Source organism: Myodes glareolus, chromosome 3, assembly GCF_982192425.1.
Source record: "Myodes glareolus chromosome 3, mMyoGla1.1, whole genome shotgun sequence".
Taxonomy (NCBI): domain Eukaryota; kingdom Metazoa; phylum Chordata; class Mammalia; order Rodentia; family Cricetidae; genus Myodes; species Myodes glareolus.
This window is the reverse complement of record NC_142028.1, coordinates 1,577,100-1,594,848: the sequence shown is the minus strand read 5'-3', so window position 1 is coordinate 1,594,848 and position 17,749 is coordinate 1,577,100. Positions and strand designations below refer to the sequence as shown.

General features: G+C 38.1%; 1 protein-coding gene and 1 pseudogene across 1 annotated transcript; one reads left to right on the top strand and one right to left on the bottom strand.

The window, feature by feature from the left end:
• LOC148122468 (olfactory receptor 9G19-like) overlaps nucleotides 1–17,749 on the bottom strand; it is a 224,441-nt pseudogene that overhangs the window by 81,030 nt on the left and 125,662 nt on the right.
• LOC125399275 (olfactory receptor 10AG1-like) lies at nucleotides 16,597–17,574 on the top strand. The gene has a single exon (XM_048432757.2). It carries the CDS (start codon nucleotides 16,597–16,599, stop codon nucleotides 17,572–17,574), a length of 978 nt encoding a protein of 325 aa, XP_048288714.1.

The window sequence follows — 17,749 nt, the reverse complement described above, 5'->3', positions numbered from 1 at the left end:
TTCCCCCACTCCCTCTCCTCATCCCTCTCCATCCCTAAGAGCAGTCAGGGTTTTCTGCCCTGTGGGAAGTTGAAGTTCCTCCCTACTCCCTCCAGGTCCAGGAAGGTGAGCATCCAAACAGACTGGATCCCAAAAATCCAGTATATGCAGAGGAAACAAGTCCCAGTGTCATTGTCAATGGCTTTTCAGAAAGACCCCGTTCCAGCCACATTCAGAGAATCTGGTTGGATCACGTGCTCGTTCAGTCCCAGTCCAACTGGCCTTGGTGAACTCTCTTTAGATGAGTCCCCTTGTATCAGTGGGTGAAGGCACCCCTCACAGTCCTGATTTCCTTGTTCATGTTCCTCCTCCTTCTTCTCCTCATTTGGACCTTGGGGGGCTCAGTCCGGTGCTCCAATGTGGGTCTCCGTCTGTATCGCCATCCATCGTCAGATGAAGGTTCCCTCTGGTCTTGCCTTCTTTGTTCATGTCTTCTTTCCTTCTGCTTCTCTTTTGGACCTAGGGAGATAAATCCAGTGTTCCAATGTGGGTCTCTGTCTCTATCTCCAACCATCGCCAGATGAAGGTTCTATGGTGATATGCAAAATATTCATCAGTATGGTTATGAGACAAGGCCGGTTCAGGCCCCCTCTCCTCTGTCCAGAGAACAATCTGGGGATCTCTCCTTGGACCTGGGATCCCCTCTATAATCAAGTTTCCTGTCAACCCTGAAATGGCTCCCTTAGTTGAGATATATACTTCCCTGCTCCCATATCCATCCTTCCTCCCTCCCCCCATCCCAATCCCCGGCGCTTTCCCCATTCCTCCCCTACTCCATTCTCCCTAACCCTCTCTCCTTCCAACAATGCCCCACGCCCCCATTCACCCGAGGTTACCTGGGACTCTTGTCTATTTCCAATCTCCAGAAGGATAACTACATGATTTTCTTCAGGTTCACCTTCTAATTTAGCTTCTCTAGGATCACGAATAATAGGCTCAAAGACCTTTAATTATGGCTAGAATTCACTTATGAGTGAATACATACCATATTCCTATTTTGGGTCAGGCTTACCTCACTCAATAAAGCGTTTTCTATGTCCATCCATTTGCATGCTTAATTCAAGATGTCATTGTTTTTTACCGCTGAGTAAAACTCTAATGTATATATGTTCCACACCTTTTTTAACCATTCTTCTATTGAGGGGCACCTAGGTTGTTTCCAGGTTCTGGCTATTACAAATAGTGCTGCTATGAACATAGTTGAACAAATGCTTTTGTGGTATGATAGGGCATCTCTTGGGTATATTCCCAAGAGTGGAATTGCTGGGTCCTGAGGGAGGTTGACTCCCAGTTTCCTGAGAAATCCCTACACTGATTTCCACAGGGCCTGCACAACTTTGCATTCCCACCAACAATGGATGAGAATTCCCCTCTCTCCACATGATCTCCAGCATAGGCTATCGTTGGTGGTTTTAACTTCAGCTAATCTGACCGGTGTAAAATGGTATCTCATAGTTGTTTTGATTTGCATTTCCCTGATCGCTAAGGATGTTGAGCATGACCTTAAGTGTTTTTTGGCCATTCAAAGTTCTTCTGTTGAGAATTCTCTGTTCAGATTAGCACCCCATTTTTTAATTGGGTTAATTAGAGTTTTAGTGTCAAGTTTCTTGAGTTCTTTGTATATTTTGGAGATCAGGCCTTTGTCTGATGAGGGGTAGGTGAAGATCTTCTCCCAGACAGAAGGTAGCCTTTTTGTCTTATTGACAGTGTCCTTTGCTTTACAGAAGCTTCTCAGTTTCAGGAGGTCCGATTAATTCATTGATTCTCTTATTGTCTGTGCTACTGGGATTCTACCTAGGAAGTGGTCTTCTGTGCCTATGTCTTGTAGACTACTTCCCAATTTCTCTTCTACCTAGTTCAAAGTGGTCAGATTAATGTTGAGGTCTTTAATCCATTTGGACTAGATTTTTGTGCATGGTGATAGATATTGATCTACTTTCATTCTTCTACAGGTTGACATCCAGTTATGCCAGCACCATTTGTTAAAGATGCTTTCCTTCTTCCATTGCATACCTTTAGCTCCCTTGTCGAAAATCAAGTGTTCATAGGTTTGTGGGTTAATATCCGGGTCTTCTATTCGTTTCCATAGGTCGACTTCTCTGTTGTTATGCCAATACCAAGCTGTTTTCAATATTGTTGCTCTGTAATAGAGTTTGCAGTCAGGGATGGTAATGCCTCCAGAAGTTCCTTTATTCTGTAAGATTGTTTTGGCAATCCTGGGTTTTTGTTTTGGAATATAAACTTGATTATTGTTCTCTCAAGGTCTGTGAAGAAGTTTGATGGGATTTTGATGGGGATTGCATTGAATCTATAGATTGCTTTTGGTAGAATTGCCATTTTTACTATGTTGATTCTCCCAATCCAAGAACAGAGGAGGTCTTTCCATTTTCTTGTGTCCTCCTCAATTTCTTTCTTCAAAGACTTAAAGTTCTTGTCAAATAGGTCTTTCACTTCCTTGGTTAGAGTTACCCCAAGATATTTTATGCTGTTTGTGGCTATCGTGAAAGGTGATGTTTCTCTGATTTCCCTCTCTGCTTCTTTATCCTTTGTGTATAGGAGGGCAACTGATTTTTTGGAGTTGATTTTGTATCCTGCCACATTACTAAAGGTGTTTATCAGCTGTAGGAGTTCTTTGGTAGAGTTTTTGGGGTCGCTCATGTATACTATCATATCGTCTGCAAATAACGAGAGTTTAATTTCTTCCTTTCCAATTCGAAGCCCCTTGATCCCCTTATGTTGTTGTATTGCTATTGCTAGAACTTCAAGCACTATATTGAAGAGGTATGGGGAGAGTGGACAGCCTTGTCGTGTTCCTGATTTCAAAGGAATGGCTTTGAGTTTCTCTCCATTCAGTTTGATGTTAGCTGTCAGCTTGCTGTAAATAGCTTTTACTATATTTAGGTATGATCCTTGTATCCCCAATCTCTTCAACACCTTTATTATAAAGGGATGTTGAACTTTGTCAAATGCTTTTTCAGCATCTAAAGAAATGATCATATGGTTTTTTTTCTTTCAGTTTATTTATATGATGAATTACATTGATAGATTTGCATGTGTTGAACCAGCCCTGCATCTCTGGGATGAAGCCAACTTGATCATAATGGATAATTTTTCTAATGTGTTCTTGGATTCGGTTTGCCAGGATTTTGCTGAGAATTTTTGCGTCGATGTTCATGAGTGAGACTGGCCAATAATTCTCTTTCTTGGTTGTGTCTTTATGTGGTTTTGGTATCAGGGTAACTGTAGCTTCATAAAAAGAGTTTGGCAATGACTCTTCTGTTTCTATATTGTGAAATACCTTAAGGAGTATAGGTATCAGCTCTTCTTGGAAGTTCTGGTAGAATTCTGAATTGAAACCATCTGGCCCTGGGCTTCTTTTGGTCGGGAGGCTTTTGTTAACAGCTTCTAATTCTTCGCAACTAACAGATCTATTTAGATTGTTCACCTGGTCTTGATTTAACTTTGGTAAATGGTATTTTCTAAGAACCAATCCATTTCTTGTACATTTTCCAACTTTGTGGAATATAAATATTTGTAGTAAGATCTGATGAGTCTCTGAATTTCCTCTGTGTCTGTTGTTATGTCCCCCTTTTCATTTCTGATTTATTAATTTGAGTGTTCTCTCTCTGCCATTTGATTAGTTTGGTTAGGGGTTTGTCAATCTTGTTGATTTTTCCCAAGAACCAACTTTTTGTTTCGTTGATTCTTTGGATAGTTTTCTGTGTTTCTATTTTGTTGATTTCAGCCCTCAGTTTGATTATTTCCAGTCTTCTACTCCTCCTGGGTGAGTCTGCTTCTTTTTTTTTCCAGAACTTTCAGGTGTGTTGTTAAGTCTCCAATGTGTTCTTTCTCCGTTTTCTTTAAACGGGTACTTAGTGCTATGAACTTCCCTTTAGCACTGCTTTCATTGTGTTCCACAGGTTTGAGTATGTTGTGTCTTTATTTTCATTAAATTCAAGGAAGACTTTAATTTCTTTCATTATTTCTTCCTTGACCCAGGGATGATTCAGTAGTTGACTGTTCAACTTCCACACATTTGCAGGCTTTCTGGTGTTCGAATTGTTATTGAATTCTAACTTTATTCCATGGTGATCCGACAAGACACAGGTGGTTACTAATATTTTTTTGTATCTGTGGAAGTTTGCATTGTTACCGAGTATGTGGTCAATTTTCGAGAAGGTTCCATGAGCTGCAGAGAAGAAGGTATATTCTTTTCCTTTTTGGAATATATATCTGTTAAGTCCATTTGATTCATTTCCTCTAGTATTTCTCTTATTTCTCTGTTGAGTTTCTGTCTGATTGACCTGTCCATTGGTGAGAGAGGTGTGTTGAAGTCTCCTACTATTAGTGTGTGTGGTTTGATGACTGCCTTGAGTTCTAAAAGTATTTCTTTTACATAAGTGGGTGCTTTTATATTAGGGGCATAGATATTCAGGATTGAGACTTCCTCCAGATGAGTTGTTCCTGTTATGAGTATGAATTGTCCGTCTCTATCTCTTCTGATTGATTTTAGTTTGAAGTCATTTTTGTTAGATATTAGAATGGCCACACCCGCTTGTTTCTTAGGTCCATTTGCTTGGAAAACCTTTTCCCAGCCCTTTACTCTGAGTAGATGTCTATCTTTGGGGTTGAGGTGTGTTTCTTGTAAACAGCATAGTGTTGGATCTGTTTTCGTATCCATTCTCTTAGTCTGTGCCTTTTTATAGGTGAGTTGAGTCCATTAATATTAAGTGATATTAATGACCAGTGGTTGTTGATTCCTGTTATTATTTTTTTGTGTGTGTATGTGTGTAGTAGAGTTTGTGTGTTTCTCTTCTTTGAGTTATGGTTATGAAGGGTCGCTAGATGTCTGGGTTATTGTAGGCAGTGTTGGCAATGTTGGATTCCTTGGATTGCGATTTTCCTTCTATTACTTTCTGTAAGGCTGGATTTGTGGCTACGAATTGTTTAAATTTATTTTTATCCTGGAATATTTTGTTTTCTCTGTTGATAGTGAACGATAGCTTGGCTGGGTATAGTAGTCTGGGTTTGCATCCATGGTCTCTTAGTTTCTGCAGTACCTCTATCCAGGACCCTCTGGCTTTCATGGTTTCCATAGAGAAGTCCGGTGTAAGCCTGATAGGTTTACCTTTATAAGTTACGTGACCTTTTTCCTTAGAAGCTCTTAATATTCTTTCTTTAATCTGTATGTTTTGTGTTTTGTATATTATATGGCGAGAGCATGGTTTTTTCTGGTCCAGTCTATTCGGTGTTCTGTATGCTTCTTGAACCTTCATAGGAATATCATTCTTTAGTTTGGGAAAGTTTTCTTCTATAATTTTGTAGGATATATTTTCTGGGCCTTTAATCTGGAATTCTTCTTCTTCTTCAATCCCTATTATTCTTAGATTTGGTTTTTTATTGTGTCCCAGATTTCTTGAATGTTTTGTGAAGAGAATTTGTTGGATTTGTCATTTTCTTTGATCAGAGCGTTTATTTTCTCTATGGTATCTTCAGAATCAGAGATTCATTCTTCTATCTCTTGTATTCTATTGGTTATGCTTTATTCTGTAGTCTCCATTCATTTACCTAGGTTGTCCATATCCAGCCAGTTCTCGGTTTGTGTTTTCTTCATTGCCTCCATTTCAGTTTTCAGTTCTTGAACTGTTTCCTTTACCTTTTTGATTGTTTTTTCTTGGTTTCCCAGGGTATCATTCACTGCTTTACTCATGTCTTCAAACTTTTTGTTATACTTCTCATCCATTTCTTTACTCATTTCTTCAAACTTTTTGTTATACTTCTCCTCCAGTTCTTTAAGGGAATTATTCATATCCTGTTTAAGGGACTCTATTGCTTTCATAATGGCACTTTTTTCCACTTCTTCTGGATTAAGGTGATCAAGTCTTTCTGTTTTCATGTTGATTTTCAGATTGTTGGAGGAGGTCTTGCCTTGGCATCTGTCCATCTCTTCCCTCAAATGCTCTCTATTGGATCTTCTGGTACTGGGTCAGGTTCCCTTGTTGGGCAGGGACTTCACTGACAGAAGGCCTACCTGTCCTCAGGCAGGCTTTTAAAACACAGGAACTGCCTCCTGCTGGGATGCGCCTACAGCCCAGGCCCAGTGCAAGGCAGCTGAGCTGGGGAAATTTTATGGCCCTAGGGAGATTGGAGAAATATAGGAATGTGTACCTGGATGGAAGCTGGGATGGCAGGCAGGAAAGCTTAGAAGGGTGGAGCCATCACTGCAGGCTGACCTGGGAGTCTAGGGGGTCGGGGAGAGTCTGCACTCTTCCTTGCTGGACTCCTGCCGTGGGCCAGAAACAAACTCACCCCTCCGATGGCTGTCTGCTAGAAGTCAATGCCGCTTGCTGGTCAAGAATGTCACTGAGCTGACACAGGGCCCACTTGTCCTCAGGCAGGCTTTTACAACACAGGAACTGCCTCCTCCAGGGATGTGCCTACAGCCCAGGTCAAGTGCAAGGCAGCTGAGCTGGGGAAATTTTATGGCCCCAGGGGGAAGGGAGAAATACAGGAAGGTGAACTTGGATGGAAGCTGGGATGGCAGGCAGGAGAGCTTAGCAGGGTGGAGCCAGCACTGCAGGCTGACCTGAGAGTCTAGGGGGTCAGGGAGAGTCTGAACTCTTCCTTGCTGAGCTCCTGCTGCCCGGGCCAGAAGCAAACTCACCCCTCCAATGGATGTCTGCTAGAAGTCAATCAAAAATTCTTTTTTGATCATAAATCACAGACAATTTAATTTTATATCTCACCATTTAGATTTTCAGTTACAAATAGGTCTTTTAAAACCTTTTGCAGTGTTCTATATATTTGTTTTGTGTGCACATACATGTTTGCATGCATTTGGCACATAAATTGGTATGCCTCTTGGTTTGGAGTATTCTATTGATTTTCTTTTGCTCTATCACTCAGTACTTTATTTGTGAGGCAAGATCATTGCAGAATCTGGAGCTAATTGATTCAGCTTGTCTACCAAACCAGCCTTTCCAGTATGCATTTTCTTTAACTCTCCAGCACTTGGGCCACAGGCAGCCTGCCCACCTCAACTGGGACTTATTGCCAAGCTCTGTCCTTCACACTCAAGGGACAAGGCATTTTTCCAATGAACTCTGTACCCATTATTTAGAATCCATATTAAATATTATTGCATTAAAACAAAGGTAATGTGTAAGCAGAAATAATTCAGATACACAAAAGAGGAAGTTCTAAATTCACTCATCTATATGGAGTATAGTGGGAATTTTGATAATAATGATATATTTTTATAGAATGTTCTGAAAATTTCCACAAGAAGAACACTCTGAAATACCATCTCCTGTATTTGAGACCAAGAAATATTTGATCTTACAAATTTTACTGACATTTTAATACATCTACATTCTACAGGTTAAAACAATAAAATGATGAAAATTGAAAGGAAATAATTCTAACTAATTATGGGATTAGTAAGATATAGAGAAAATAGAAATGAAATAAAGTACTGGTTTCAAAATGATAATGAAAGAATCACTTTCTATGTAGGTCATTGCATTCCTCTGGCAACAATGGTGTGGGAGGTCTTTCTGTCTATGTGTTTCTTTTATTGGTAATGAATAAAGAAACTGGCTTGGCCTATAGCCAGGTAAAAGTTAGGCAGGGAAAGCTAAGCTGAACACTGGAAGAAAGATAGTCTATGCTGGAGAGGATGTGGAGTAAGGGGAACACTCATCAATTTCTCGTGGGAATGCAAACTTGTACAACCACTTTGGAAACCAGTGAGGTGGTTTCTCAGGAAACTGGGAGTCAACCTCCCTCAAGACCCAGCAATTCCTCTCTTGGGAATATACCCAAGAGATGCCCTATCATACCACAAAAGCATTTGTTCAACTATGTTCATAGCAGCACTATTTGTAATAGCCAGAACCTGGGAACAACCTAGGTACCCCTCAATAGAAGAATGGTTAAAGAAGGTGTGGAACATATATACATTAGAGTTTTACTCAGTGGTAAAAAAAAAATGACATCTTGAATTTTGCATGCAAATGGATGGAAATAGAAAACGCTTTACTGAGTGAGGTAACCCAGACACAAAAATAGGAATATGGTATGTACTCACTCATAAGTGGATTCTCGTCATAATTAAAGGTCTTTGAGCCTATTATTCGTGATCCTAGAAAAGCTAAATAAGAAGGTGAACCTGAAGAAAATTATGTAGTTATCCTCCAGGATGCTGGAAGTAGACAAGAGTGCCAGGCAACCTTGGGTGCGGGGGGGGGGGGGACGTAAGAGGAGAGAGGTTTAGAGAGAAGGAAGTAGGGGAGGTAGGGGAGGATTGGGAAAAGCTTGGGTGATTGGGATGGGGGAGGGAAGAAGAGGGGAGGGAAGAAGGATGGATATGGGAGCAGGGAAGTATATATCTCAACTAAGGGAGCCATTTTAGGGTTTTCAAGAGACTTGATTCTAGAGGGGTTCCCAGGTCCAAGGAGAGATCTGCATATTGTTCCCGGAACAGCAGAGGATAGGGGGCCTGAACTGGCCTTGGCCCATAACCATACTGATGAATATTTTGCATATAACCTTAGAACCTTCATCTGGCGATGTATGGAGATAGAGAAAGAGACCCACATTGGAACACAGGATTTAACTCCCTAGGTCTAAATGAGAAGCAGAAGGAGGGAGAATGTGAGCAAGGAAGGCAGGATCAGAGGGAATCTTCACCTGATGATGAATGGAGATTGAGACAGAGACCCACATTGGAGCACTGGACTGAGCCCCAAATGAGGAGCAAAAGGAGAGAGAACATGAACAAGGAAGTCAGGACCACGAGGGGTGCATTCATCCACTGATACAAGGGGACTAATCTAATGAGAGTTCACCAAGGCCAGCTGGACTGGGACTGAACGAGCACGTGATCAAACCGGATTCTCTGAATGCGGCTGGCATGGGGACTGTCTGAGAGAAGCCATTGATAATGGCACTGGGACTTGTTTTCTCTGCATGTACTGGATTTTTGGGATCCTAGTATGTTTGGATGCTCACCTTCCTAGACCTGGAGGGAGGAGGGAGGAACTTGAACTTCCCACAGGGCTGGAAACCCTGACTACTCTTCGGGCTGGAGAGGGAGGAGGAGAGGGAGTGGGGGGAGTGAGAGGGTTTTGGGAGGAGGGGCGGAAGTGGAAACTTTTATAAATTAATAAAAAGGAAAAAAAATTGGCTGTGGAAGCCAAAAGAGGATACCCAATTTCCTAAAATTAGCATTACAGATGTTAATGAGCCAGTTGTTAGTGATGAGAATGGAACCCAGGTCATCAGGAAGTGGCATTGCTCTTTAGTACTAACCCATGAATCCAGAATCTTTAATGTGGAAATTAAAATGCATCATTGAATGAATCTAGGAGGCAAATGGTATACAAAGATAGGTAATATTTAAAATCTTATCATGTGCTGTTAGAGAACAAGTATTTAGAACAAGTATCCTGAGATTTAGTGATTTCTTTCAATTATAGGAGAACAACTAATCAATATGAGAGTTTCATTTTATTTTGTTAGTTATTTTATTCACTTTTGTATATGTTAGATTATATATATGATTAGCAAAACAGCTAGTGAAATGGGTGTGTTGAAAGATTCAGTTTTAACATAAATAATAATGAAGGGATAGTAGATAAAACACATATGTGTTGCAAGTGAATAATATAACAGTAAAATTTGCCATAACAGGGAAATATGAAAGTAGTTTTAAAGGAGAAATTTAGAGAAGAACCTTCTAGTATTCATGTTTACCATAATCATTACAGTGATGGATTATGCAGAGCAATATAATAAGGCAACTCTTATTAGAAAATTACGCTTTAAGAAAATTAACTTTGGTGAATTTTTTTTCATTGCTCATTTTTAATGTGGCATTTTTGGCTGTTTTCTTTTTGTTTTAGTTTTTTGTTTTAAACTATATCTATGGAATCGCATACTTGTAGAGGACAGATTTTGGTGTCAGGAATAATTCCTAATTGCTCTTCTTTTTTATGAACTTACAATTGTCCCAGGAACAATCCCAGTACTCAGTGAGATGGCTAGTCTAAATAATAGCTTGTTGTAGATTCTGTCTTTGTCTTTAATGGGTGGAATCATACCTGGAATTCTACAACCATGAAACATTTTCTTGGTTGTCTGGAGATGTGAGCTCTCTTCTTCAAGGTAGCAAACTGCTAGCTCCAAGCATGTAACCACAGATCATCTTTGCATGCAGCATCACAACCTGTGGATTTTACAATGAAATATTTAAAACTTATTTTGTATAAGAATTAAAGAAAAATTTTACTTAATATCAATGGACTCAATTCACCGATAACGCACAAGTTAAGAGAACGAATAAGAAAACAGGATCCAGCATTTTGCTGTTTACAAGAAACACATTTCAACCTCAAATACAGACACTACCTCAGAGTAAAGGGTTGAGAAAAGGTTTTCCATTCAAAGGGACCTAAGAAAAAAGTGGGTGTGGCTACCCTAATATCTATCAAAATTGATTTCAAACAAAAATCAATCAGAAGAGATAGAGAAGGACACTTTATCCTCATAACAGGAACAATTCATCAAGATGAAGTCTCAATCCTGAATATCTATGCCCCTAATATAAAAGCACCCACATATGTAAAAGTAACATTCCTAGAACTCAAATCACACATCAAACCCCACACGCTAATAGTAGGAGATTTCAACACTCCTCTCAGTAATGGACAGGTCAACCAGACAGAAACTTAATAGAGAAATAAGAGAACTAACAGATATAATGAATCAAGTGGACTTAACAGACATACATAGAACATTCCATCCAAACAGGACAGACTATACATTCTTCTCAGCACCCCATAAAGCCTTCTCAAAAATTGATCACATACTCGGTAACAAAGCTAACAGCCACAGATACAAAAAAATTGGTGTAACCACCTGCATATTATTGGATCACCATGAAGTAAAGTTAGAATTTATCAACAATATCCACCCCCAGGAAGCCTACAAACTCATGGAAATTGAACAGTCAACTAATGAACCACCCCTGGGTCAAGGAAGAAATAAAGAAAGACACTAAAGTCTTCCTTGAATTCAATGAAATTGAAGACACAACATACGCAAATCTATGGGACACTATGAAAATGAAGACACAACATACCGAAACCTATGGGACACTATGAAAGCAGTGCTAAGAAGAAAGTTCATAGCACTAAGTACCCACATAAAGAAAACGGCAAAAACTCACATTAGAGACTTAACAACACACCTGAAAGCACTAGAATAAAAAAAAAAAAGAAGCAGACTCAACCAGGAGAACTAGAAGACTGGAAATAATCAAACTGAGGGCTAAAATCAACAAAATAGAAGCACAGAAAATTCAAAGAATTAATGAAACAAAGAGCTGGTTCTTTGAGAAAATCAACAAGATGGACAAACCCATCTCCAAACTAATCAAATTAACAAGATCAGAAATGAAAAGACAGACATCACAACAGACACTGAGGAAATTCAGAGAATCATTAGGTCTTACTACAAAAGTTTGTACTCCACAAAATTGGAAAATGTAAAATGGACATTTTTTTAGGTAAATATTGTTGGGACCAATTGGAGTCCTGGCCTTCAGCTGCTCTTCCCTGTCTAGAGCTTTCTAGTTAAAGTTACTAAAAGCTGTGCCTTACCTAGAGGATCAGAGGTTGGGATTTTCACCTGTTGGCCATTGACAAGTGTGTATTTAAGCCTTCATGATGCTATTAAAGAAGGGCTTTTGTACCAGTGATTAGACGTCTGTGTGTCTGTCTGTCTCTGTGTGTTTGTGTATTTCAACCTCCAGCCTCTTGCCTGAATCTCACGAACTGGATTCTAGCACATAGAGCACAGACAGGGGGAACGGTACGTGGCAAAATACCATATACCAAAATTAAATTAAGACCAGGTGAACAATTTAAATAGACCTATAAGTTGCAAGGAAATAGAAGATGTCATCAAAAACCTCCCAACCAAGAAAAGCCCAGGGGCAGACGATTTTATTGCAGAATTCTACCACAGCTTCCAGGAAGACTAAAAGTTTCAAATAAAATGTATGAATTTAAAAACTTTATATTGATAAAAACAAAGTAAATTTAATACACAAATGGAAAATCAGAGAAAAAGTTTGTAGTAATATCTTACTTTTAAGAGCAAAGTACAAAGTTAAAATTTCACTACAGTGTGCCCATATTATTAACGTATATATCTCAAAACCTTGCTGAAATATAACTGAATCTAGCAAAATAAAGCTCATGTTCTGGGTTCATTTTAACCACATACCAGTGCCTTTTTAAGCTTTAAAAGGTTATGTTGTTGTTAAAAATCAGAATTACCATAATTAGCAGTTTTAAAGAACATATAACTCAGGACCGCGAGGGGTGCGATCACCCACTGATACAAGGGGACTGATCTAATGAGAGTTCACCAAGGCCAGTTGGACTGGGACTGAACAAGCACGTGATCCAACCAGATTTTCTGAATGTGGCCGGATTCTCTGAATGTGGCTGGCCCGGAGCCTTTCTGAAAAGCCATTGACAATGACACTGGGACTTGTTTCCTCTGCATATACTGGATTTTTGGGATCCAGTGTGTTTGGATACTCACCTTTTTGGACCTGGAGGGAGGGGGGAGGAACTTCAACTTCCCACAGGGCTGGAAGCCCTGACTGCTCTTAGGAATGGAGAGGGAGGAGAAGGGGGAGGGGGGAGTGGGAGGGTGTTGGGAGGAGGGGCAGAAATGGAAACTTTCATAATTTAATAAACTTTGAAAAAAAAAGAACATATAAATACATTTATCTCATTCAGCCAACGTAAGAAACTTGTGAACATAAAAAAAAAATGTGTCAAACATATGGAATTTGTTTATACTGCAGCAGAAGAGCAAAGTAAAACAAAAGAATTCAAATACTACACTTGCAGATTTTTTTCTCTTAGGATTTTTGTGTGTACCCAATCTCCAGCGTATTTTTGGTAATGTATTTAACTATTCTGATTTGTATAGCATTATAACATTAATGACAATAACTGACCCTGCTCTGCAAACCCTCAAGTATTTTTTTACTAGCAACTTTTCTTTTGTGGAAATCTGCTTACATCTAGCAGTCACCATACAGAGGATGCTCATGGACCTTTATATACAAAAAGTGATTATTCCATTGTTTTCTTTTCCTACGCAACTCTTCTATTGTCCTCATGCTTGGAGGCATAGAGTTCCTATGAACATCATGGCCTATGACCATTATGTGGCCATTTGTATTCCTCTGTACTATCTCTTGGTCTTGAAGAAGATCTGTGTGGTGCAACCTGTGTTTGTTTGCTGGATCAGAATTATTCCGGTTGTCAAACTTATCACATTTTCTTTTTGTCTTATTGGGCATCTAAAAAAATTAATCATTTTTAGTTACATCCCTCCAATACTCAAGCTTGCTTGTGGAGACACATATGTGAATAATTTAGCAGCTTATATTGCTTCAGTGGAGTTTATGTTGGTTCCCTTTCTGGTGATCATTGGCATCTATGGCAAGATTACCAGCAACATGTTAAGAATCTCATCAATTGGAGGGAGATCTAAATTTTCCACCTGCATATCTCATGTTATAGTTGTGGTTTTATTCTATGGAACAGCTATTATAAGATATGCACAACTAAAATCAAATCCATTACAAGGCACGGGGATGCTGTTGTCTCCTTTCTACACCATTTTGATTCCACTGTTGAATCCTATTATATATGCACTGAAGAATAAGGACATCTTGATGGCAATGAGAAAATTGCAAACAAAATTATTAACATATGGGAACACTTAAACTACAAATATGATTTCTTTATATGTTATTCATGTATGAACAAAAGGGCATAATGGTTAATTTTACTTCTCAATTTCCAATTAAAATAATTAATGTTGAATATCATATCAAATGAACATTGTTTGATGAACTTTAATCAATTGAATCTATGAAAATCCAGAAATAAAAATCCAGAAATTAAACAATCTTCAAATTCAGGAGTCAGCATTCTAGCACAAGGATGTAGGTGATAATGAACTTCCACCCCTAACTGAGAAGAATTTTGCTGTTGGTGTGTTCTTGGAGCAAGAAAATCAATTTTCTATGAGAATTTGAAGTAAAGATTGCTAATTTGGGGGAAAGACACAGAAAAGATCTAGAGGTTGTAGGAGTTAGGGGATGGGTTAAATGGTGAATGTGATCAGAATATCTTTTACAAAATTCTAAAATCATCCTATAAAAATGGTTTTCATGTGTGCATTTGTTCTTTGTGTATTACTGAACTGCAATTTACTTTTCACACTTTTGTGCAGTGAAAATAGTCTCTAAAGGACAATGTGATTTTGTAAAGAATTTTCTGAAACCCAGTTGTTCATTATTGTCTATGAATGGCATAATCAGAATTCCTAATTGCAAACCACAAAAGTGTACTTCATTATAAATAAAGATTATTTTTTGGAAATTGTTGGAAAGGCAATGTTCTAGTTTCTGAGATACTTCAGGTTATTGTTACATTTTAGTCAATCACAAAATATTTACTTGGTATTTTAGTGATAGGATATAAAACAGACCAAGATACATTTCATTTTTAATGTATGCAGAGGTACAATGAGTGACAGTAATGCTATTGTAAACGGACACAGGATTCAGATCACAATGAAAATGAGATTTGGGAAAAGTGTTCTAAAGTAGCAATAGAAAAGCCAGTTGGATGAGTAAACGTGACTGTATCCTTAAAATAATTGTGTAAGGTGTGATCTATAAACACTTGCCTAAATTCTGCTCTTTATTCAGGCTGGTTGGGTTCTTTGCCTATAATTTTTTAGAAGTTGATTTATGAATACAAACTCCACTGCTGAAAAGGTTTCTAGTCCTCTAAATATGCAAGATAAAGAACCCAGAATGTAGGGAAGAACATAGGCTCATTGTCCTTTAGGACAGGATTGCCTGGGTTTGTGAGTCAGGAGAAATATAAAGGAAAGCAAAGCCTTGTCAGTAAGAGTCTCAACTGCAACACCTGGAAATAGTTCACATATTTCCCTACAGTAAAACTAGCAATTATTAGCATTTGACTTTGAGAGGACTTCCCAAAATTACAAGAGTCATCTATGCCAAAAAGAGTTTACAACAAAGATTGGTCCATTCAGATATCATGGCTCTGAAATAGAACAAGAATAATTACCATCTGAGTGTCTACTAGAAATTATATTAACACATGAGTCCAGGTGGTCCCCAGGGGTAGTGTATGTATTTCATTTTAGACTACTAAATGCCCAGCAATTACCTTTTGCTGGCAGAGTGATTTCCTGAGAAGGGTTTGATAAGACACAGGTTAAAATACACTTCTATTATCCAAAGTAATTTGATGAACTAAATCAAGGTAATAATTAATTTTGTCGCTACAGTATATAACTTAGGATATATTTGAACTTAAAAATCAAGTCATTGAAGCAAAAACCATGTAATTCTGAGAAAATCCTCTAAATAAGCCAATTGTTTGCTATAGTTCCTGTATTAGTTCATTTTCTTAGCTGAAAGGAAACAATACTTATTTTAAATAATATTAGTGATAATAATCATGTTATTAATGTATTTGAAATTGTTTTAAATCTAGAACTTACAAAAGTAAGAAAGTATGAGGAATTTTTGTCTACTGAAATCTATTCATTGTTTATATTGACTCAGGGTAGAAATTAATGTTCTCAATGATATATAGGTGAAATATAGCTTAAGAAAAAATACACATGAGGTTTCTCAGAATTTCAGAGAAAATTATAGAGAAAAATTCTACATTAAGAAGAGCATTACAAAACAAAATTTGAGCAATAGCTTCTACTCATCAAGTTAAAGTTAATGAGATGAACTATATCAGATATTTGTTCATTCACACGTCAATTGAACCTATGCACTCCTATCAGTGGAGAGTGTTATAACTCAAAGCTTCAAGTCTGCCAGAATTAGTGTTTTGCGCACCTCGGATCAGAGCTGCAGAGTTGAAAACTTTCCTGAGCAGAAAGCTGAGGCTAAGGTTTTCATACCCGGAATATTTGAGAGGATAAAGGTAAAAAGTAGAGTCATAACAAACGCCTTTTTTTTTTCCAGAAAGTATTAACTTTAGAAATTTGACTCTAATTAAAATTTTAAAAGGAAGACTTAACTCATTTTGAATGAAAAGCCACAAAAATTTTTAGGGAAAAAATCTTTGTAGGGAACAAAGGTAGAATAGAGATATAAATATTATAAACCCAGACAAAATGTTAAAAAATAATGTAACACAATTATCTCCCATTATTAAAATGCTTTTTCATAATATATAACCACTAGAAAATTATATATAATAATACATGTATCAATAAAATATATTACACTTATGTATTCAATTGTTTTCAGCTACATATTTGTTTTTGAAATATCAACTCTCATAGTCAGAGTAATGTGAACCGGGATTTAATACAACGTATGGAATATGTGCATATGACTCAGTTATTTTAATGACTCACTGCAGTTCAAAATAGGATTGAATTTACTATTTCACATTTACCATGCCTGCAGATGAAGATCAATTTAAAACAGAAAAATCAAATGTCTCTACACTGGTAGAATTTATTCTTCTGGGGTTTTCTGATGTTCCTAGTCTACAGTGGACATTGTTTATGATATTTTTGTTCATGTATCTGGGAATTCTGATGTGCAACAGCATTATAATACTGTTAGCAAAAACTGACCCTGCTCTCCAGACCCCTATGTATTATTTCCTTAGCAACTTTTCCTTTTTGGAAGTTTGTTATGTAACAGCTACTGTCCCAAGAATGCTTATGGATCTTTACACCCTAAAAGGAAACATTTCTCTCCTTGCCTGTGCAACACAAATGTACTTTGTCCTTATGTTGGGTGGCACAGAGTGCCTCTTGCTGGCAGCAATGGCCTATGACCGCTATGTGGCCATTTGCAAACCTCTGCAATATTCTTTACTCATGAAGGACAAGGTGTGTTTGCAGCTGGTAGCTGCCTCCTGGATCAGTGGGATTCCAGTAGAAATTGGGCAGACCTACCAGATATTCTCTTTGCACTTTTGTGCTTCTAACAAAATTGATCACTTCTTCTGTGACATCCCTCCAATACTCAAGCTCGCTTGCGGTGACACTTTGGTGAATACAGTAGCAGTCTATGTGGTTGCAGTGATGTTTGTCATGGTTCCATTTCTTCTGATCCTTGTCTCCTATGTCAAGATTATCTGCAACATTATGCAACTGTCTTCATCCAAAGGGAGGGCAAAGGCTTTTTCCACCTGCTCTTCTCACCTGATAGTTGTGATCTTGTTCTATGGATCAGCTAGCATCACTTATTTACAACCCAAACCAAATCAGTCAGAAGGAATGGGAAAACTGCTCTCTCTCTTCTACACCATTTTGATCCCAGCTTTGAATCCTATTATATATACTCTGAGGAACAAGGACATCATGATGGCACTGAGAAAATTGCAGAATAAGTTACTGATGTGGTGGAAAAGTTTAATATAGGAAAATACAGATGAAGGTCTGTTTCATGGTTAACAAATTACAATGTTTAAAAAGACACGTGTTGCATAGAGCTTATTGTAATGAACAAAACCAGTGTAAAAGAATTAACTCATTGTGAAAATATAATTTTTGAGATCTATTAATGCTCTTATTGCTAACTATTGTATTTCCAGGC

Bases quoted from the DNA above. Each gene is read 5' to 3' on its own strand.
- LOC125399275 (XM_048432757.2), top strand. From the start codon at position 16,597: ATGCCTGCAGATGAAGATCAATTTAAAACAGAAAAATCAAATGTCTCT.